Source organism: Symphalangus syndactylus, chromosome 9 (assembly GCF_028878055.3).
Source record: "Symphalangus syndactylus isolate Jambi chromosome 9, NHGRI_mSymSyn1-v2.1_pri, whole genome shotgun sequence".
NCBI classification, from domain to species: Eukaryota; Metazoa; Chordata; class Mammalia; order Primates; family Hylobatidae; genus Symphalangus; species Symphalangus syndactylus.
Window position 1 is genome coordinate 41,590,443 of NC_072431.2, and position 22,931 is coordinate 41,613,373.

The 22,931-nt window shown below is 40.2% G+C and overlaps 1 protein-coding gene across 3 annotated transcripts in view; it reads left to right on the plus strand.

The window, feature by feature from the left end:
* The window catches only part of LOC129489445 (CD302 antigen), a 149,458-nt gene that overhangs the window by 109,734 nt on the left and 16,793 nt on the right, over positions 1-22,931 (plus strand). For all 3 annotated transcript variants that reach the window (XM_055292001.2, XM_055292000.2, XM_063645983.1), the window contains one exon: positions 19,971-20,081. In XM_055292001.2, the coding sequence (XP_055147976.1) occupies positions 19,971-20,081 (111 nt within the window). The remainder of the gene's footprint in view (positions 1-19,970; positions 20,082-22,931) is intronic.

The window sequence follows — 22,931 nt, forward strand, 5'->3', positions numbered from 1 at the left end:
TGTGTGGGCTTAAATAAGGTGCAAGAGATTTAAATAAAATGCAAGAGATTCCCCCCTACCCCTTGCCCCGAATTTCACTGCCTTTTTATAATAAGTGCCTGCTCGAAGTCTGCTGACAGGAATATTTCAGTGGACCTCAGTGTTGGAGGCAGCAGCAGCTCAGAACTTGCATAAAAACCCAAGGTTCCTTTCTTGAAAACTTTTGTGGACCTGCATTTATGACTGGTTATGCCATCTGCTGCCTATCAAAGGGGCAGAAACAAGATGTGCCCATGTTGACACTGTTCAGACTGGGAACATTAATTTTGTCTAAGACAAAGCTGGGCTGTCTCTGAACCCTCCTTCTGCACACCCTCATTTTGCGAGCCAGTAACATCTCAACTGTCATGTAAACCACCCTCTGCGAGGCTGTGCATTTGTACTTTAGGCTAGTCGAATTTTCTTGTCAGATTTTTCTTTCTTGTCAGACTTTTAAAGAAAATCAGTTTCTAGATTTTGGTATGTCTCTTCTTCAGTGAAGCTGTTTTGACCAGCAATAGAGGGCAAATTTCCCTTTGGAAATTTTTGTGTATTTCCTTTGATAAGTCCAGTGTGGATCAATAGGCTTTTCAAGAGCTTTAGAAAAGTGCATGATGAATAAATTAATGTTAATTAATCAGCTCCTCTCAGTCAGGAAGCTTTAAGGATTAATTTAGAAATGAGTGTGAGCTTTGACCTAGCTAGTTAACCAACTTATCTGCACTTCAGTAAAACAGAGATAATACTTAGCTCATGGGGCTATTGGGAGCATTAAGTGGGAACTCCACGTCTAGTCCCTATTACAGGCGTGGTTCATCTTGGTTTCCTTCCCTTTATTCTCTTCATACGAAATGAAGGGTAATTGTTGCAACCAGAAAACATATGAATACCACTTTATGTATATTGGATATTTATGGTTACTGAGCACGTTCATATATATGCTAATGTTATAGGGCTGAAAAACTAAGTGTGTTTTTCATAATACTTTACAAATCTCCCATCCAAGCAAGATCAGGGGTCATATTTGGCTTAGAACTAAATCAAGAAAGAGTTTGTTGCTGAATACCAAGATCTTAATAGAAAAGCTCTTATGATGTTGCATAATAAATATGGGTATTGCATATAAATGTGATGTTGAAACGGAAATCATTGTTATTGTCTGTCATTCTGGAGGTTATTAGTGAAGTGATCTTATGTTGTTCTTAGCTATTATTTTGAAAATCACAGTGAACAAAACATTGTTTAAGTTCCTGAGTGAAAATCCATGGCATCCCTTTAAAAAGTTTTTCCGTAAGGGTGCTTAAGCACACAATAGATGATCAGTATGGGTTTATTTGGTCCGTGGTTTCCTATGCCTGGCATGAGCTGAGTGAACAAGCATGTTCTGAGTAAGTCTTCATTCCGTGATCATCATGTGGATCAGAATCTAGGGATTTTGAATTGCCATGTCCTACAAGCCTTAGATGGGGTGCCTCTGCCTTCTTCCCTGATGTCATCTCTTACCACCCTTCCTGCCATTCACTCTGTGTATCCACAGAGTAAACAGTATCTGGGTACTCCAACACCTCTGGTCCTTCTGTGCACACCACCTTCCCCCAGTCTTTGGCATGGCTGCCCCCACCTCCACCATTCAGATCTCTGTTCATATGTCACCTTCTCCGAAGCCTCCCTGAACACCCACATTCTCCGTCACATGTCCATGTTTTATCTTTTCCAAGCCTTTCTGAATGCATCGTGTTTATTCATCTGTCTTGCTTGTTGCTTCTCTTACCAGAGGGAAGCTCCATAACAACAGAGATTTTACCATCTTGTGGATTTTTGTTTTGTTTTGATTTGTGTCTCTGCACTTTATTCTAAATTATAATAAAAGGATGAAAAAATTTAGGTGAGTTATTTAAAAAGTAGGTGGGATAAGTGGATTGCAATTTTTTTCAAATTATATTACCTCTGGTATGCACTCATTTCATAACGAATTCAAAGCCTTAAATCATCTTAATCTATTGATGCCACCTTTTCTTTCTTTCTTTCTTTTTTTTTTTCCGAGATGGAGTCTCACTCTGTCACCCAGGTGGGAGTGCAGTGGTGCAATCTTGGCTCACTGCAACCTCTACTTCCTGGGTTCAAGCAATTCTCCTGCCTCAGCCTCCCGAGTAGCTGGGATTACAGGCATGCGTCACCACGCCTGGCTAACTTTTGTATTTTTAGTAGAGCTGGGGTTTCACCATGTTAGCCAGGCTGGTCTCAAACTCCTGGCCTCGTGATCTGCCCACCTCGGCCTCCCAAAGTGCTGGGATTACAGGTGTGAGCCACCATGCCCGGCCTGATGCCACCTTTTCTGACTCTTGTGTATGGCACAGTTATGTTTCAGGGGAAATTATCTCAGATTGAATATTAGAGTATTTTAAAATAAATTTTGAACTGAGCGTGGTGGCTCACGCCTGTAATCCCAGCACTTTGGGAGGCCGAGGCGGGCGGATCACGAGGCCAGGAGATCGAGACCATGCTGGCTAATACGGTGAAACCCCGTCTCTACTAAAAATACAAAAAATTAGCTGGGCGTGGTGGCGGGCGCCTGTGGTACCAGCTACTTGGGAGGCTGAGGCAGGAGAATGGCGTGAACCCAGGAGGCAGAGCTTGCAGTGAGCCGAGATTGCGCCACTGCACTCCAGCCTGGGTGACAGAGCGAGACTCCATCTCAAAAAAAATAAAAAAATAAAAAAATTTAAAAATAAATAAATAAATTTTGAAATGTTAATGTTTATTTTTCTTCCAATGAAAAAGTGAAATTACAATTAGGTATTATTTCAGGACTTCTTTTACTGTTGAGAATCTTTTAACAATTTGCTTATGTGTTGAAAACTAGTTTTGCAGCAAGGTTACTTTCCATAATTTTTATTGTGCATATCAAGTATTTCATTCCTTTTGGGGGTTATTTAGTGGTTTGTTTGTTTTGTTTTGTTTTTGAGACAGAGCCTCACTCTGTCACCCAGGCTAGAGTGCAGTGGTGCAATCATGGCTCACTACAGCCTTGACCTCCTGGGCTCAAGTGATCCTCCCACTTCAGCCCCCCGAGTAGCTGGGACTACAGGTGCATGCCACCATGCCCTGCTAATTTTTTTTTTTTTTTTTTGTAGATGTGGGGTCTCACTTTGTTGCCCAGGCTAGTCCCAAACTCCTGAGCTCAAGTGATCCTCCTACCTCAGCCTTCCAAAGCTCTGGGATTACAGGTGTGAACTGCCACGCCTGGCCTATTTTAGATTTTGAGAGCAAATCTTGAGACCAAATCTTTAAAAAATAGACCAGTGATGCCCAAAGAGAAAGGTACAGATTAACAGTGGCACACCCCTTCTATGAATATACATTATAACAGCCCTTCCGAAGAGGGAAGTGATGGGAGAATATGGAGATGGATGTCTTGAAAGCTAGATTGGGAAGAGTGATGTGGAGAGGGGATGGGGTGTCAGAGTGCCTCAATTTATTTGGGATTCAGAGAGATCTTGAAGCTCGGAGTACAGCCACAGAATCTCTGGATTAGTCAGGGATTTGGAACAGCCACTCCCTCCTCCATACATTATAAATGTAATAAATAGCCCCTCTTCTTCATCTGTCTCTGCCACAGTTGCCTTTGCAGAAGTTATGTGACTACAACTCATATCTTAATGGGAGAGGAGCAAAGGTCTTATTATTGACAATGAAAACGAAAAAGAAGTCTTTGCCTTTTCCTTTGTTAACATTTAGAACAAGTATGTCCCGAGAATCACTTCCTCATGCTGTGCCTGTTTTTTTTTTTCTTTTTTAAAAAAAAGACAGAGAACTTATAAAGGAACAGAGAATTCTATTAGATTTGACTGGTAATGCAAAGTATTCCTGTGGATATGACATTATCTTCTTTTAGCACATGATAATTTTAGGCAGGATCTATATAGAAACTTTTGGAGTTATGCTAAGTACAGCTTTTAAAATATTCATGAGGCTCCTAAATTTCTGTACATATTAAAGAATTATAAAATCCCTAAGAGTCATTTAAGTGCATTATTAATAACAACCTATCGTTCAGGACTGCTGTGAAGAAATGAGTAATAGGCCCTTTGCAGAGAGCTTAGTGGGCAGGTTTTTAATTATATTAGGATTATAGCAAAGATACTTAGCATTGAAGACGACTTAGTTTAGCCTTTTGCTCATGAGATTCATGAACGTCAACAACTCTCCTCACAGGAGTTATCCAGCCTCTATTTGAGCACTGTTCTTCTCAAAGTAAAAACATATCTTTTGAGTGGTGCTTAAAACTTGTTTCTGGGGCACACACTCTGATCGGGGATCTATAGCTTGAGAAAAGGGGTTCCATGTTGAATTAGCTGGAGTTACTGCTAATGCTGAAATGAGCCTAAGGAGAAGGCAGTTGAAAGTTTTGGGGGAGTGAGTCAACAGTCTGTTTTCTATTTTTCTATACATATCCTGTTAAAAAAATTTTTTTTTGTCTTGCCACATGCAGATGCTCCTCGACTTAGAATGGGGCTATATCCCAATAAACTTGTGAAGTCAAAAAATCGTTAAGTTGTTCATCATTAAGTTCGGGACCATTTCTGTGTTGCTAACTTTGTTATTCAGCAATGGTCTTTGAGTAGCTGGTTGTCATTATCATCATCATACTCATTCCCATACTGTGCAAACACAGTAGCATTGTGTTTGTTACTCCCTCTGTTTGCCTGAAATATCCATGTGACTTTTTCCCTCCTATCTTTTCAGACATACACACATACACACACACACACACACACACACACACACACACACACACACAGAGTTGGTTCTCTGTTTCTCTAGAGAACACTGACTAATACAATAACCAATAGGATAGTACGGAAATAAGACAGTGTGACAGTCAAGGCTGGATTATATGAAGCATTGCATGTCCACCTTACCTTTGCCCTCCTTTGAATCACTCACTCTGGGAGAAGCCACCTGCCATGTCATAAGGAACCTCAAGCACCCCTGTGCATCCACGTGGTGAGGAACTGTGGTGTCCTGCCCACAGCCAGCACCAGCTCACCACCCATATGAGTGAGCCTTCTTGAAGCTGACCTTTCAGCTCCAGTTCAGTGTTTAGATGGCTGCAGCCCTAGCCGGCATCTTCACTGTAACTTCATAGAGACCCCAAGCCAGAATCACCCAGACAAGCAACTGCTTCAGAATTCCTGACCCAGAGAAACTGTATATATAATAAATGTTTCTTGTTTTAGGCTGCTAATTTTTTTACATAGCAATAGACCACAATACACCATCTAACATATTATTTTACATATTTGTCTTCCTTTTGCATATCTGCCTCGACTAGAACATAAATTTCCACGAGGGCAGGAATTTTTTTCCTTTTTGTTCACTGTGGAATCCCAAGCACCTAGCACCATTTTTTAACAGCAACCCCCTCAGATAGGTACTGTTATTCCCATTGTACAGATAAGGAAACTGGGACACAGTAAGGTTAAATAACATGTCCAAGATTGTGTAGTCAGAGCCAAACTTTTCTCCACAGCCTAATGGGCTTACCAGAGTCCTGTATTGACCCACTTCTACGCATCCCTTCCAGTGTTATGTTCAAGACAGAAGGATAGTTATTATTGAGAGTACAATTAGATCTCAGACGTGGTCTCTGCTGTCGTGGAGTTAACAATCATTTGCAAAAACAGGATGCATATCCGATAGCCGCTATATAAAGCAGGATCGAATGAGTGCTATGTAAACATGTATAGGCCATCAGAGGGTAACACATTTCCTTTTCCAAAGAAGAACGACTACCCGTAGTTCTTATGATTTGTGCCATATTATTTTTAAAACCCTAGCCACAACTAATTGGAATAAGGATAATTTCCTTAGTCAAAAGCTGGCTACTCTAGGCTAGGCATCAGCCCAATATGGGGCCTAGTATATGAACGCTAAGCCTGTTTGACTGTTGAGATAGTATCCTCAGTTTTCTTATTGGCCACGTATCTGTACAATAAATCTATCATCTGGTAGCCTGAGCATGTCTTTAGTCCTTGTTGCCAGAAAAGGCCTCTCATGCATAATGCAGTTTAAAAGTCCTACAGATGTTCAAAGGAGTCATAGGTTAGAGGAAGATAAGGCTGAGACACTTCATGGAGAATTGACACATGAGCTGCCACTGAAATAAGAATATACCTTAATGAGTGTTTTAGAGATCATATCTTCAGATCATTTTAATTTATAAAGTATAAGAACTACATGTTTTCACAGCATGCCAGGAGCAAAAGATAAAAAAAAGAACTATAAGTGCTTGACTTGAGTGTTGATTATATTTTTGTGGACTTATTAGACATATTTTATTTTATATAAATGGTGTTTCAAAAATTAATTCATTTTTATATATTGTCGAATTATTTGTTATAAGTAGAGAACACTATCTGTAGTTTTGACTAAAAATAATACAAAAGTGCATTTCTGAACCTGTGGTTCAATAATTGCCAATGATTTATAAAAGTGTTTCAGGTGTCATTCAGTGTGGTAATGCAGTCTGTTTCCATTTCACTTTTTTAAAATTTCATAAGGTAAAAGAAAAAGAGAAATAAAAGGAACCAGAAGGAAGTAAAAAGGGAAAAGAAGAGAAAGAATAATCAAAGTTTGCAATTTAGAGCCTCTGCCCTTCTGACTTTCAGTTTGAGTTTTATTCTGGAAATGACTTCTGTGTCCTCTGTCATGTCTCTGGCAGCAGAGAGGGGAAGGAGGGAAGAAACCTGCCTTTATATCCTAGTTCACTCATTCAATGAATATTTATGGAGACCCTACTAGGTACCTGTAACTGTGCTTTTTATCATACGCCCTCTGCCTGGATTTTTTTTTTCTTTTTCCTTTTATCCGTGGCAACTTCCTATTTATCCAGTGAGATATAGCTTAAATATTGCCTACTTTTTGAAATGCTCACTTATTCTACAAAGTTATACTCTCCTTCTCCTACATCTCATAGCATTTTACCTATCCTACCTTCGGAATATCTGTCATGTCTGTCTGTCCGACTCTTCCATCAGACTGACCACTTTAAGTGTAGGTGACTTTTACTCTTTTTCTCATCACCCCTTAACACTAAGCATTATACCTGACACGTAGGAGTTGCTCAGCAAATGTCTGATATGGATGATGGGTAGATGGGTGACCAATTGTTGATAACCTGTTGAAAAATATAAAAGATGGAATTTTGCATCTGGCTATCATGGAGTAGGAGACTAACACTCCAATTAAGAACAACTAGAAAATCTAGATTAAATTCCATAAGAATCGTATTTGCTGGCATCAGAGAGCTGCTAAGGCAATTTGCTGAGGTGAGCCCAGCAGTCTGTGTATTACTTTTCTCCTTAGGAGACCTGGTAAAATCTTAAATAGCTAAAAGCAGAGCAGAGTTTTTGGCAATCTCATAGTGTTGAGGAAACAAAAAATACGAGTCTTTTTTTTTTTAATTATACTTTAGGTTTTAGGGTACATGTGCACAATGTGCAGGTTTGTTACATATGTATCCATGTGCCATGTTGATTTCCTGCACCCATTAACTCGTCATTTAGCATTAGGTGTATCTCCTAATGCTGTCCCTCCCCCCTCCCCCCACGACACAACAGTCCCCGGAGGGTGATGTTCCCCTTCCTGTGTCCATGAGTTCTCATTATTCAATTCCCACCTATGAGTGAGAACATGTGGTGTTTGGTTTTTTGTCCTTGCGATAGTTTACTGAGAATGATGTTTTCCAGTTTCATCCATGTCTCTACAAAGGACATGAACTCATCATTTTTTATGGCTGCATAGTATTCCATGGTGTATATGTGCCACATTTTCTTAATCCAGTCTATCGTTGTTGGACATTTGGGTTGGTTCCAACTCTTTGCTATTGTGAGTAGTGCCACAATAAACATACGTGTGCATGTGTCTTTATAGCAGCATGATTTATAGTCCTTTGGGTATATACCCAGTAATGGGATGGCTGGGTCAAATGGTATTTCTAGTTCTAGATCCCTGAGGAATCGCCACACTGACTTCCACAATGGTTGAACTAGCTTACAGTCCCACCAACAGTGTAAAAGTGTTCCTATTTCTCCACATCCTCTCCAGCACCTGTTGTTTCCTGATTTTTTAATGATGGCCATTCTAACTGGTGTGAGGTGGTATCTCACTGTGGTTTTGATTTGCATTTCTCTGATGGCCAGTGATGATGAGCATTTCTTCATGTGCTTTTTGGCTGCATAAATGTCCTCTTTTGAGAAGTGTCTCTTCATGTCCTTTGCCCACTTTTTGATGGAGTTGTTTGTTTTTTTCTTGTAAATTTGTTTGAGTTCATTGTAGATTCTGGATATTCGCCCTTTGTCAGATGAGTAGGTTGCAAAAATTTTCTCCCATTCTGTAGGTTGCCTGTTCACTCTGATGGTAGTTTCTTTTGCTGTGCAGAAGCTCTTTAGTTTAATGAGATCCCATTTGTCAATTTTGGCTTTTGTTGCCATTGCTTTTGGTGTTTTAGACATGAAGTCCTTGCCCATGCCTATGTACTGAATGGTATTGCCTAGGTTTTCTTGCAGGATTTTGATGGTTTTAGGTCTAACATGTAAGTCTTTAATCCATCTTGAATTAATTTTTGTATAAGGTGTAAGGAAGGGATCCAGTTTCAGCTTTCTACATATGGCTAGCCAGTTTTCCCAGCACCATTTATTAAATAGGGAATCCTTTCCCCATTTCTTGTTTTTGTCAGGTTTGTCAAAGATCAGATAGTTGTAGATATGCGGCATCATTTCTGAGGGCTCTGTTCTGTTCCATTGATCTATGTCTCTGTTGTGGTACCAGTACCATGCTGTTTTGGTTACTGTAGCCTTGTAGTATAGTTTGAAGTCAGGTAGCGTGATGCCTCCAGCTTTGTTCTTTTGGCTTAGGATTGACTTGGCGATGCGGGCTCTTTTTTGATTCCATATGAACTTTAAAGTAGTTTTTTCCAATTCTGTGAAGAAAGTCATTGGTAGCTTGATGGGGATGGCATTGAATCTATAAATTACCTTGGACAGTATGGCCATTTTCACGGTATTGATTCTTCCAACCCATGAGCATGGAATGTTCTTCCATTTGTTTGTATCCTCTTTTATTTCATTGAGCAGTGGTTTGTAGTTCTCCTTGAAGAGGTCCTTCACATCCCTTGTAAGTTGGATTCCTAGGTATTTTATTCTCTTTGAAGCAATTGTGAATGGGAGTTCACTCATGATTTGGCTCTCTGTTTGTCTGTGATTGGTGTACAAGAATGCTTGTGATTTTTGTACATTGATTTTGTATCCTGAGACTTTGCTGAAGTTGCTAATCAGCTTAAGGAGATTTTGGGCTGAGACAATGGGGTTTTCTAGATATACAATCATGTCATCTGCAAACAGGGACAATTTGACTTCCTCTTTTCCTAATTGCATACCCTTTATTTCCTTCTCCTGCCTGATTGCTCTGGCCAGAACTTCCAGCACTATGTTGAATACGAGTGGTGAGAGAGGGCATCCCTGTCTTGTGCCAGTTTTCAGAGGGAATGCTTCCAGTTTTTGCCCATTAAGTATCATATTGGCTGTGGGTTTGTCATAGATAGCTCTTATTATTTTGAGATACATCCCATCAATACCTAATTTATTGAGAGTTTTTAGCATGAAGGGCTGTTGAATTTTGTCAAAGGCCTTTTCTGCATCTATTGAGATAATCATGTGGTTTTTGTCTTTGGTTCTGTTTATATGCTGGATTACATTTATTGATTTGCGTATGTTGAACCAGCCTTGCAGCCCAGGGATGAAGCCCACTTGATTACGGTGGATAATCTTTTTGATGTGCTGCTGGATTCGGTTTGCCAGTATTTTACTGAGGATTTTTGCATCAATGTTCATCAAGGATATTGGTCTGAAATTCTCTTTTTTGGTTATGTCTCTGCCAGGCTTTGGTATCAGGACAATGCTGGCTTCATAAAATGTGTTAGGGAGGATTCCCTCTTTTTCTATCAATTGGAATAGTTTCAGAAGGAATGGTACCAGTTCCTCCTTGTACCTCTGGTAGAATTCGGCTGTGAATCCATCAGGTCCTGGACTCTTTTTGGTTGGTAAGCTATTGATTATTGCCACAATTTCAGAACCTGTTATTGGTCGATTCAGAGATTCAGCTTCTTCCTGGTTTAGTCTTGGGAGGGTGTATTTGTCAAGGAATTTATCCATTTCTTCTAGATTTTCTAGTTTATTTGCATAGAGGTGTTTGTAGTATTCTCTGATGGTAGATTGTATTTCTGTGGGATCACTGGTGATATCCCCTTTTTCATTTTTTATTGCATCGATTTGATTCTTCTCTCTTTTCTTCTTTATTAGTCTTGCTAGCGGTCTATCAATTTTGTTGATCTTTTCAAAAAACCAGCTCCTGGATTCATTAATTTTTTGAAGGGTTTTTTGTGTCTCTATTTCCTTCAGTTCTGCTCTGATTTTAGTTATTTCTAGCCTTCTGCTAGCTTTTGAATGTGTTTGCTCTTGCTTTTCTAGTTCTTTTAATTGTGATGTTAGGGTGTCAATTTTGGATCTTTCCTGCTTTCTCTTGTGGGCATTTAGTGCTATAAATTTCCCTCTACACACTGCTTTGAACGTGTCCCAGAGATTCTGGTATGTTGTGTCTTTGTTCTCGTTGGTTTCAAAGAACATCTTTATTTCTGCCTTCATTTCATTATGTACCCAGTAGTCATTCAGGAGCAGGTTGTTCGGTTTCCATGTAGTTGAGCGGTTTTGAGTGAGTTTCTTAATCCTGAGTTCTAGTTTGATTGCACTGTGGTCTGAGAGACAGTTTGTTATAATTTCTGTTCTTTTACATTTGCTGAAGAGAGCTTTACTTCCAACTATGTGGTCAATTTTGGAATAGGTGTGGTGTGGTGCTGAAAAAAATGTGTATTCTGTTGATTTGGGGTGGAGAGTTCTGTAGATGTCTATTAGGTCCACTTTGTGCAGAGCTGAGTTCAATTCCTGGATATCCTTGTTAACTTTCTGTCTTGTTGATCTGTCTAATGTTGACAGTGGGGTGTTAAAATCTCCCATTATTATTGTGTGGGAGTTTAAGTCCCTTTGTAGGTCACTCAGGACTTGCTTTATGAATCTGGGTGCTCCTGTGTTGGATGCATATATATTTAGGATAGTTAGCTCTTCTTGTTGAATTGATCCCTTTACCATTATGTAATGGCCTTCTTTGTCTCTTCTGATCTTTGTTGGTTTAAAGTCTATTTTATCAGAGACTAGGATTGCAACCCCTGCCTTTTTTTGTTTTCCATTTGCTTGATAGATCTTCCTCCATCCCTTTATTTTGAGTCTATGTGTGTCTCTGCACGTGAGATGGGTTTCCTGAATACAGCACACTGATGGGTCCTGACTCCTTATCCAGTTTGCCAGTCTGTGTCTTTTAATTGGAGCATTTAGCCCATTTACATTTAAAGTTAATATTGTTATGTGTGAATCTGATCCTGTCATTATGATGTTAGTTGGTTATTTTGCTCGTTAGTTGATGCAGTTTCTTCCTAGCCTCGATGGTCTTTACAATTTGGCATGTTTTTGCAGTGGCTGGTACCGGTTGTTCCTTTCCATGTTTAGTGCTTCGTTCAGGATCTCTTTTAGGGCAGGCCTGGTGGTGACAAAGTCACTCAGCGTTTGCTTGTCTGTAAAGTATTTTATTTCTCCATCACTTATGAAGCTTAGTTTGGCTGGATATGAAATTCTGGGTTGAAAATTCTTTAAGAATGTTCAATATCGGCCCCCACTCTCTTCTGGCTTGTAGAGTTTCTGCTGAGAGATCAGCTGTTAGTCTGATGGGCTTCCCTTTGTGGGTAACCCGACCTTTCTCTCTGGCTGCCGTTAACATTTTTTCCTTATTTCAACTTTGGTGAATCTGACAATTATGTGTCTTGGAGTTGCTCTTCTCGAGGAGTATCTTTGTGGCGTTCTCTGTATTTCCTGAATCTGAATGTTGGCCTGCCTTGCTAGATTGGGGAAGTTCTCCTGGATAATATCTTGCAGAGTGTTTTCCAACTTGGTTCCATTCTCCCCGTCATTTTCAGGTACACCAATCAGACATAGGTTTGGTCTTTTCACATAGTCCCAAATTTCTTGGAGGCTTTGTTCATTTCTTTTTATTCTTTTTTCTCTAAACTTCCCTTCTCACTTCATTTCATTCATTTCATCTTCCATCAGCGATACCATTTCTTCCAGTTGATCGCATCTGCTACTGAGGCTTCTGCAATCTTCGTGTAGTTCTCGAAACTTGGCTTTCAGCTCCATCAGCTCCTTTAAGCCCTTCTCTCCACTGGTTATTCTAGTTATCCATTCTTCTAATTTTTTTTAAAGTTTTTAACTTCTTTGCTATTGTTTTGAATTTCCTCCCATAGCTCAGAGTAGTTTGATCATCTGAAGCCTTCTTCTCTCAACTCGTCAAAGTCATACTCCATCCAGCTTTGTTCCATTGCTGGTGAGGAACTGCGTTCCTTTGGAGGAGGAGATGTGCTCTGCTTTTTAGAGTTTCCAGTTTTTCTGCTCTGTTTTTTCCCCATCTTTGTGGTTTTATCTACTTTTGGTCTTTGATGATGGTGATGTACAGATGGGTTTTTGGTGTGGATGTCCTTTCTGTTTGTTAGTTTTCCTTCTACCAGACAGGACCCTCAGCTGCAGGTCTGTTGGAGTTTACTAGAGGTTCACTCCAGACCCTGTTTGGCTGGGTGTCAGCAGTGGTGGCTGCAGAACAGCAGATTTTCGTGAGACCACAAATACAGCTGTCTGATAGTTCCTCTGGAAGTTTTGTCTCAGAGGAGTACCCGGCCGAGTGAGGTGTCAGTCTGTCCCTACTGTGGGGGGTGCCTCCCAGTTAGGCTGCTCGGGGGTGAGGGACCCACTTTAGGAGGCAGTCTGCCCGTTCTCAGATCTCCAGCTGCGTGCTGGGAGAACCACTACTCTCTTCAAAGCTGTCAGTCAGACAGGGACATTTAAGGCTGTGGAGGTTCCTGCTGACTTTTTGTTTGTCTGTGCCCTGCCCCCAGAGGTGGAGCTTACAGAGGCAGGCAGGCCTCCTTGAGCTGTGGTGGGCTCCACCCAGTTTGAGCTTCCTGGCTGCTTTGTTTACCTAAGCAAACCTGGGCAATGGCGGGCGCTCCTCCCCCAGACTCGCTTCCACCTTGCAGCTTGATCTCAGACTGCTGTGTTAGCAATCAGCGAGACTCCGTGGGCATAGGACCCTCCGAGCCAGGTGCGGGACACAATCTCCTAGTGTGCCGTTTTCCAGGCCCGTTGGAAAAGCGCAGTATTAGGGTGGGACTGACCCAGTATTCCAGGTGCCATCTGTTACCCCTTTCTTTGACTAGGAAAGGGAACTCCCTGACCCCTTGCGCTTCCCGAGTGAGGCAGTGCCTCGGCCTGCTTCGGCTCGCGCACAGTGCGCTTCACCGACTGTCCTGCACCCACTGTTTGGCACTCCCTAGTGAGATGAAACCAGTACCTCAAACAGAAATGCAGAAATCACCCGTCTTCTGTGTCGCTCAGGCTGGGAGCTGTAGACCGGAGCTGTTCCTATTTGGCCATCTTGGCTCCACCAAAATATGAGTCTTAACTCACCAAAGAGGAGGTGGCTCTTGTTAATATCCAGGCTTTCAACTGGCGATCCCTACGGATCAAGAGTCTACAAAGACTAGAACACCTCTTCATATAGACTCAGTCCCTGCTGATCAGAATCCTTTCTAAAGGAAAATAACATCATTTAGAGGTACTACAATTTTTCATACACGTGTTTGGTATTTGATAGAAAACTACCAGGCAGAACAAAAAAAACAGGCTTAAGGGGATGTGAGGGTGCAGGGTAGGAGAGTAGAGAACAGACTAATAACTCATCTAGAAATTAGAATTTTCAGAAATGGACTTTAAAATAACTGTGATAAGTTAAAGAATATAAATACTAAGATTGAGAATTTTAAAATATAATCAAATTGAAATTTTAAAAATATAATCAAGTTGAAATTCTATAACTGAAAAATCACTGACATTATAAACTCAATAGATGGGGTTTAACAGCATGAAAAACTGAAGTAGGCTGGGCACAGTAACTCACGCCTGTAATCTCAGCACTTTGGGAGGCCAAGGTAGGAGGATTGCTTGAGACCAAGAGTTCAAGACCAGTCTGGGGAATATAGTGACACCCCTGTCTCTACAAAAAAAATCAAACAAATTAGCCATCCTGTCTACTCAGGAGGCTGAGGTGGGAGGATCACTTGAGCCCAGGAGTTCAAGGCTGCAATGAGCTATGACCATGCCATTGTACCCCAGCCTGGGTGACAGAGAGAGAGATCTTGTCTTAAAAAAATAAAAATTGAAGTTACCCTCACCTCAGTTAAGTTACAACTTAAGAGTGCGTTAATAAACCAGGAAGAACGAGATTATAGTATGGAGAGTATTAACAGTATTGAAAAGAGCAAAAGGATATACAGGACATGGTAAAAAGTCTAACATAGATGTAATTTTGGTCCCAGAAAGGGAAGAGAGAGAGAATGGAGCAAAAGTAGCATCTGAAATGATAATGGCCAAGAACTTTTCAAAAGTGACCAATGAAAATAAGCCACAGATTCAGAAAGTGCATTGAATTCTTAGCAGGATTTAAAAACACTACAACAGCAGCATACCACTGTAAAACTGCTAAAAACCAAAGACAAAGAAAATCTTGAAAGCAGCAAGAAGGGGGAAAAGCACATTACTGTCCAAAAAACAACAGTGAGACTGACAGTTAACTTCTCAGTAGAAATGATGGAAGCCCAAGCAACAAAACTATAGTGATTCATTGCTTAATTAACAACAGGAATACATTTTGAGAAATGCAATTTTTCATCAGGCAATTTTGTCATTGTGCAAACATCGTAGAGTGTACTTACACAAACCTAGATGGTATGCCTACTACACACCTAGGCCACGTGCTGGAGCGTATTGCTCCGCAGTAACTTGCAGAACCTGTATGGCGTGTTACTATACTGAATACTGTAGGCAACTGTAGCACAACGTAAGTATTTGTGTTTCTAAACATAGCAAAAGCACAGTAAAAATAATGGTATTATAACCTTATGGGAACACTGCCATGTATACAGTCTATCATTGACCAAGATGTCATTATATGGTGCATGACTATGTACATCTTAAATGAAAGATAAGCTGCCATTCTACAATTCTGTATTTGCAAAGATAGCCATCAAACATGAAGACAGTATAAAGACCTTTTTTCTTTTTCTTTTTCTTTTTTTTTTTTTTTTGAGACGGAGTCTCATTCTGTTGTCAGGCTGGAGTGCAGTGGTACAATCTTGGCTCACTGCAACCTCCACCTCCTGGGTTCAGGTGATTCTCCTGCCTCAGCCTCCCCGATAGCTGGGATTACAGGCACCTGCCACCACACCCAGCTAATTTTTTGTATTTTTTAGTAGAGACAGGTTTTCACCATGTGGGCCGGGCTGGTCTCAAATTGCTGACCTCAGGTGATCCACCCACCTCGGTGCTGGGATTACAGGTGTGAACCACTGTGCCTGGTGGAGACATTTATAGAGTATCAAGAACTGAGGGAGTTTCCAGTAGACCTGCACTTAAAGAAACACCAAAGAGATTTCTTTAGGCAAATGGAAAATTATCCCAGTCAGTAACACAGAAATGCGAGAAGGAATGAAGAGCAACAGAGAGGGTAAATATGTATTTAAATCTAAAGGAACACCGGCCAGGCAAAACAGTAATAAAACAAGAAGATAAAGGAAAGGAAGTCAATGAAATTAAAATACTGTGTGTTTCTAGGACTGCCTAGGAAGTGGTAAAAGTACTGATTTATTTGAGGTATTAATAAATCAAGGTCACATATAATTTTCAGGGTAGCTACTACAGAAAAAAAGTTAAAGAATATATAATTAACAAGCTAAAAGAAAAAGGATCAAATATAAAATGTTTAATACAAAAAAGACAATAAATGAGAAAAAAGGAACATAAAATCAATAGGACAAATGAAAAACAAATATTAAGATGGTAGATATAAACCCCAATTCATCGTAACTACATTAAATATTACTGGAAATACTTCAATTAAAAGACAGATGATCAAGCTAGATTAAAAAAAAACTACTTGCTGCATGCAAGAATTATAACTACTTTGAAAAAGTGTTTGGTAGTATCTGTGAAAGCTGGGCACATGCATAGCATACTCGATGGCCCCAGCAATCTACTTCTACAAAGGTACTCACAAAAAGTATGCATAGAATGTTTAAAGCAGCATTACAATGGCTACAAACTAGAAACTACCCAAATATTCATCAACAGAAGAATGAATAAGTTCTTAGATAAGTCTTAAATAAAATGATTTTTAAAGTAACATTTATCAAAAGAAGCCAAACACAAAAGAGTACACAATGTATGATTCCATAACTATAAAGTTCAAAAACAGGCAGAACTAATCGATAGTGTTAGAAGTTAGGTTAGAGATGACCTTTGGAAGGGATGGTGAGCAAAAGAGGTTAATGTTCTGTTCCTCATTCCTCTGATAATTATATGGGTATGTTTACTTTATAAAAAACTCACCAAAAAATAAAAGAAAAAAGAAAAAAAATTCACCAACCTGTATATTTATGACTTGTGCATTGCATGTATGTTTTATTTGAATAAAAAGTTTAGTTTTTAAAAAGTGTATCAGGAAAGGTATTACAGTTGGCAGCAAGGTCAATTCAGTTATATTTTAGTATGTAAGAAGCTTGGCTGGGCACAGTGGCTCATGCCTGTAATCCCAGCACTTTGGGAGGCCAAGGCAGCCCGATCACCTGAGGTCAGGAGTTTGAGACCAGCCTGACCAACATGGTGAAACCCTGTCTACTAAAAATACAAAAATTAGCTGGGTGTGGTGGCGGGAGCCTGTAATCCCAGCGATTGGGAAGGCTGAGGCAGGAGAATCACTTGAACCCGGGAGGCAGAAGTTGCACTGAGCTGAGATTGTGCCACTGCCCTCCAGCCTGGGCGACAGAGTGAGACTGTCTCAAAAAAAAAAAAAAAAAACGTAAAAAAAAAGAAAAAAGAAACTTAACATGCTTCAAGAAGGAAAGGTTGAACCCACAGGGAAAGGGAGTGTTTGAAGATGCTGAAGAGATGATAAATTAAGCTACTTAAGGACAAATAAGAGGATTCATTCATTCAGCTGAATATTTTAAGTCCCTATTATAATCCAAGAGCTATCTGAGGTGTTAGGAATCCAAAAATTAATAAGGCTTAGTCCCTATTTTTAGAGTGGTCACTGTCCAGGAGTGAAAGATGCCAATGATGATGTCTGTAAAAGCTACATATTTTCAATACTTTCCTTGTGCGAGACACTGCTGTGCAGGTTTGCAGTATCTTACCTGATTATTTACAACAATCCAGTGAGGTAGATGTTATCTCCCTTTTCCTGATGAAACACAGGAAATAATATAAGTTTTCCAAGGTCTCACCACCAAGATAAAAACCTAAGTCTGTCTGACATTAAAGCCGTGTTCCTGCTGGTACTTTACACTGCCATTGGATGGTGTGTGGTGAAATTACATGCAAAAGTCACAATCAATTCTAGTGGGGATGTCTTGGAGAAGGTGGTACAGATGGCCTGAGCCTCAAAGGATGAGCAGACAGAGAATAATGTTTGATGGCCTGGAAGTGGATTTGAAGGAAGAAGAGTATTTTCTCTGAATAAAGGCCAGATTTTCAAAGAAGGTGGCAGAAATGTATAATGAACCTGAGATGGCTGAGTGCTATTTCTCAGGGAAAGGATCTACCTGCTCCATATACAGACTTTCAACCAAGTGTCTTGTTTTCAGACCTTCCTCCTACAAAGCTGTCTGGCTTCTCCAATTCCTGACTCTGTTCTGGACTTCTTTGCTTTGTAAATGTTGGTATCATGTAATTTTATAGCCAGATTGTTTTAATGTTTCATAATGAACATTTACCCAAAGCAAAGTGCTTGTTGCAAAACAACCGTATCTTTAAGCCAGCATTGTGGGAGAGTTCTAGATTCCTGCCAGAGTTAAACCCAAGGTAGTCATATGTGTAATTCAAGTGCTTATTAAAACAGCTGGAAGGAAAAAAAAAAACTTGGATATAAAATAAATTATAGGTGGGGCACAGTGGCTCTCATCTGTAATCCCAGCACTTTGGAAGCCCAAGGTGGGAGAATTGCTGAGCCCAGGAGTTCAAGAGCAGCCTGGGCAGCACAGCAAGACCTTGTCTCTACAAAAAAATTAAAAAATTAGCCGGGTGTAGTGTTGTGTACTTGTGATCCCAGCTACTCAGGAGGCGGAGGCACAAGAATCACTTGAGCCTGGGAGGCGGAGGTTGCAGTGAGCCAAGATCATGCCACTGCACTCTAGCCTGGGTGACAGAGTAAGACTCTGTCTCAAAAAAAAAAAAAAAAAAAAATGTCTGTACGGATACAGGGAGCACATTGCTTCCTTTTAAAGGCAAGACCGGTATGTTGAACATTCCACTTCTGCTAAACCCTAATTGTACAGAAGTTATAAGACTGCAAAGCAATCTAGCTTGGTGGCCGTGTGCTCTGTGCTATATAAGAAGCTGAGGTCAGTACTGGGGACAACCAATGCTCTCTGCCATATTCTGAGCTTAGTAAACTTGAGAGTGTTGAATTAACTTAGATTAATGTAGCTGATTGGTAAATTCTGATCTTTGTGGTAGGGCTTGCTTCTACTTGTTTATATTAAAAAGGTAATGTAGAACTTAGGCCTGGAATGGTGGCTCACACCTGTTATTCCAGCAGTTTAAGAGACCAAGGCGGGTAGATCGCTTGTGCTTAGGAGTTTGAGACCAGCCTGGGCAACGTGGCGAAACCTTGTCTCTACAAAAAATATGAAAACTAGCCGGGCATGGTGGCACATACCTGTAGTCCCAGCTACATGGGACGCTGAGGTGGGAGGATCCCTTGAGCCCAGGAGGCAGAGGCTGCAGTGAACTGAGATCACGCCACTGCACTCCAGCCTGCACGACAGCACAAGATCCTGTCTCAAAAAAAAAAAAAAAAAAGCAGAACTTAAACATAAAATTGCTATATATTTATATAGATGAAATCACTAAGATTTTTACCTATATACAAACCTAACAGAATATGGAAGCTTACTGCTTTGTACTTCTTTATTCACTGGAATTAAGTAAAATTCTCTTCTTTCCATTTTGGCCAGTGAAATCAACTCTTGCAGGGTTACTTTTGCTTATAATACTAACCAATTAAATTCTAGAGCCTAGGCTTAAAAATGCACGTCTTTATAATAAAACAAAAAGAGACTAAGATAGAGGTGAAGGAGATGTCCCTTTAGAGCAGTAGAGGAAGAGTTATGGTTCTATTTCATTGAACTACCTCAAAGAATCTACTTTGATGAGGTGTTAAATTAAGAACATTCATAAGAACATCAATCTTGTTTTCCTGTGCAATATGAAAACTTGTGTGAATATTTATAAGCTAGGAACTTGTTTTTCTCTTCTCTGTTCTTGGAGGTACAATTTGAACAAAAGGGCCTTGTAAAAGTCTTAAGATTTTTGAAATTGTTAAATTCTGCAAAGATAACCTTCAAAGAGAAGTGTGTAATCCTGATTGGCTGTCTTCGAGATAGTTTGTTGCCTTGGTAATAACACTAATTTACATGTCTGAATTCCTAAACAACCTAAAAACTTGTATCTTTGCTCTGTCAGAAGAGAATCATTGGCACATTTCTGTTTTCCCGCATGAATAATGGAGAGAAACAAATTCCTGTTACACTAGTTGATTTCTTATTTTAATAAAGATTTAACAAAGGAAACTGCCTTTGTGTGTGTGTGAAAATTTAATATCTAATATCCTTATCTTTGGGAATTCATGTAATTTTTTTTCTCAACTTATTTAACAGTGTTCTTCTTTTTTCTACATAGACTGTCCTTCATCTGCTTGGATTCAGTTCCAAGACAGTTGTTACATTTTTCTCCAAGAAGCCATCAAAGTAGAAAGCATAGAGGATGTCAGAAATCAGTGTACTGACCATGGTAAAAGGCTTATTCTTTTCTGTTTTTTCACAAATTAGTAAAGAGGGTTGATTAATTTCTTTAAAAATTGATTTTGTCACATCTGGCTTTTAACTGGGTCCTGGGATTTAATGTACAACTTTTATTTGACAACACACAAGCTACAGGCAGTGGAATTGGGTATATATTTAATCCTGGAGTTGGAAGACAGTTGTTGGACAATACTGTCCAAAGCAGGGTCTATTTAACATGCATATCCTACTTTGGGAGGCCGAGGCGGGTGGATCACGAGGTCAGGAGATCGAGACCACAGTGAAACCCCGTCTCTACTAAAAATACAAAAAATTAGCCGGGCGTGGTGGTGGGCGCCTGTAGTCCCAGCTACTCGGAGAGGCTGAGGCAGGAGAATGGCGTGAACCCGGGAGGCGGAGCTTGCAGTGAGCCGAGATTGCGCCACTGCACTCCAGCCTGGGCGACAGAGCGAGACTCCGTCTCAAAAAAAAAAAAAAAAAAAAACAAACAAACAAACAAACAAAAAAACATGCATATCCTGTGCCAGGCACTGTGCTTAAGCACCTCATATACTTTACCTGGCTTTAATTATCATAACAAACCTATCAAGTGGTGTATTATTATCATTTTATTGAGAGATGAAATTAACTTCAGTTATTTGTTCAAGCTTACATAGGAAATAATTGACAAAGCCAGAATTTTAACCCAGGTCTGTTGGATTTTAGGCTTAGAGTTCTTAATCACTTAGTTATTCTGCCTGGAAAATGCTGAAGTCAGATTACATAGGACCATGAAGTAAGACTGTAGTAAAGAAGAGTACGTTAAGGAAAAATTATAAAAAAGCTATTTGCTAGAGCATACACTCAGTGTTCTCTAGGAAATAGATTTATAACTTCACATTGTAAAATATTTGAAGTAAAAGTGCCTTTTTTTTTTTTTGAGACAGGATCTTGCTGTGTCCCCCAGGCTTGAGTGCAGTGGCATGATCATAGCTCACTACAGCCTTGAACTCCTGGGTTCAAGTGATCCTCCCATGTCTGCCCCCTGAATAGACAGGACCACAGGCGTGCGCTAGCTATTTTGTCTGTTTGTTTGTAGAGACAGGGTTTCACTATGTTGCCCAGGCTGGTCTGAAACTCTTGGCCTTAAGTGATCCTCTCACCTTGACCTTCCAAGGTGCTGGGATTACAGGTGTGAGCCAATGCATCCAGCCAAAAAATGTCTTTTTTTTTTTTTTTTGAGACGGAGTCTCGCTCTGTCGCCTAGGCTGGAGTGCAGTGGTGCGATCTCGGCTCACTGCAAGCTCCACCTCCCGGGTTCACGCCATTCTCCTGCCTTAGCCTCCCGAGTAGCTGGGATTACCAGCGCCCACCACTAGGCCCGGCTAATTTTTTGTATTTTTAGTAGAGACAGGGTTTCACTGTGTTAGCCAGGATGGTCTCGATCTCCTGACCTTGTGATCCACCCGCCTCTGCCTCCCAAAGTGCTGGGATTACAGGCGTGAGCCACCGCGCCCGGCGGAAAAATGCCATTTTTTAAAAACTGTGCTTGGAGGCTATTTATATATTTAGCTACTGGGCGCCATTGAGCCTCTAATGATTGTGACACTTTTTTTTTTTTTTTCTGAGACGGAGTTTTGCTTTTGTTGCCCAAGCTAGAGTGCAGTGGTGCGATCTCGACTCACTGCAATCTCTGCCTCCTGGGTTCAAGCGATTCTCCTGCCTCAGCTTCCCGAGTAGCTGAGATTACAGGGGTACATCACCACACCTGGCTAATTTTTTGTATTTTTAGTAGAAACAAGGTTTCACCATGTTAACCAGGCTGGTGTTGAACTCCTGAGGTCAGGCAATCCACCCACCTCAGCCTCCCAAAGTGCTGGGATTACAGGCGTGAGCCACCATGCCCAGCGTAAAGGTGCTTTTTATTACTGTTATATTCTTCAACAATAACATTTGGAAGAATGTATCAAATTGTACTAGGGATACCTTAATCAAAATCATATACATTTATTATAGAAGGAATAAATGTAAACACCAAAGTTATTAATCTTATTAAAGTGCCACATAGTACTTAATACATATATGTTGTTTCCCTTTGAAAAAGTCTTACATGAACATTGGCTCGGTGAAAACAAGACGAAATTTCCAACATGCCAATATGGTTTTATTTCAAGGCAGTTGGAATAAAATAATAGCAATTTTGCTGGTCTTAGAATATTTTTAAAACGTTTTCCCCTGCAACTATTTTCTTTCCTTTCTTTCCTTCCTTCCTTTTTCTTTCTCTTTTCTTTCTTTCTCTCTCTCTTTTCGTTTGTTCTTTCTTTCCTTTTTTTTTTTTTTTAATGGAGTCTCAGTCTGTTGCCCAGGCTGGAGTGCAGTGGTGTGATCTCAGCTCATTGCAACCTCTACATCCTGGGTTCAAGCAATTCTCTTGCCTCAGCCTCTTGAGTAGCTGGGATTACAGGTGCGTGCCACCAGACCCAGCTAATTTTATTTTATTTTATTTTTTTTGGTAGGGACAGGATTTCCTCATGTTGGCCAGGCTGGTCTCAAACTCCTGACCTCAGGTGATCCACCTGCCTCAGCCTCCCAAAGTGCTGGGATTACAGGCATGAGCCACTGCACCCGGCCCCTAAACTATTTTCTATCCCTTAAAAAAAAATTATGTAAAGTATACTGAGACATAAACATAATTTCAATGACATAAATCATATTAGAGGCTGAGAGCCAAGACATGTCCCTGTAACTTTATTAGCTTGTATGAACTGTAAGATCAAAGTTTATTGTCCAGCTCTAATATATATAGAAAGTTAAGCAACTATTTATTATTTTTATATACCTAGTGATTTTCACTGATTCT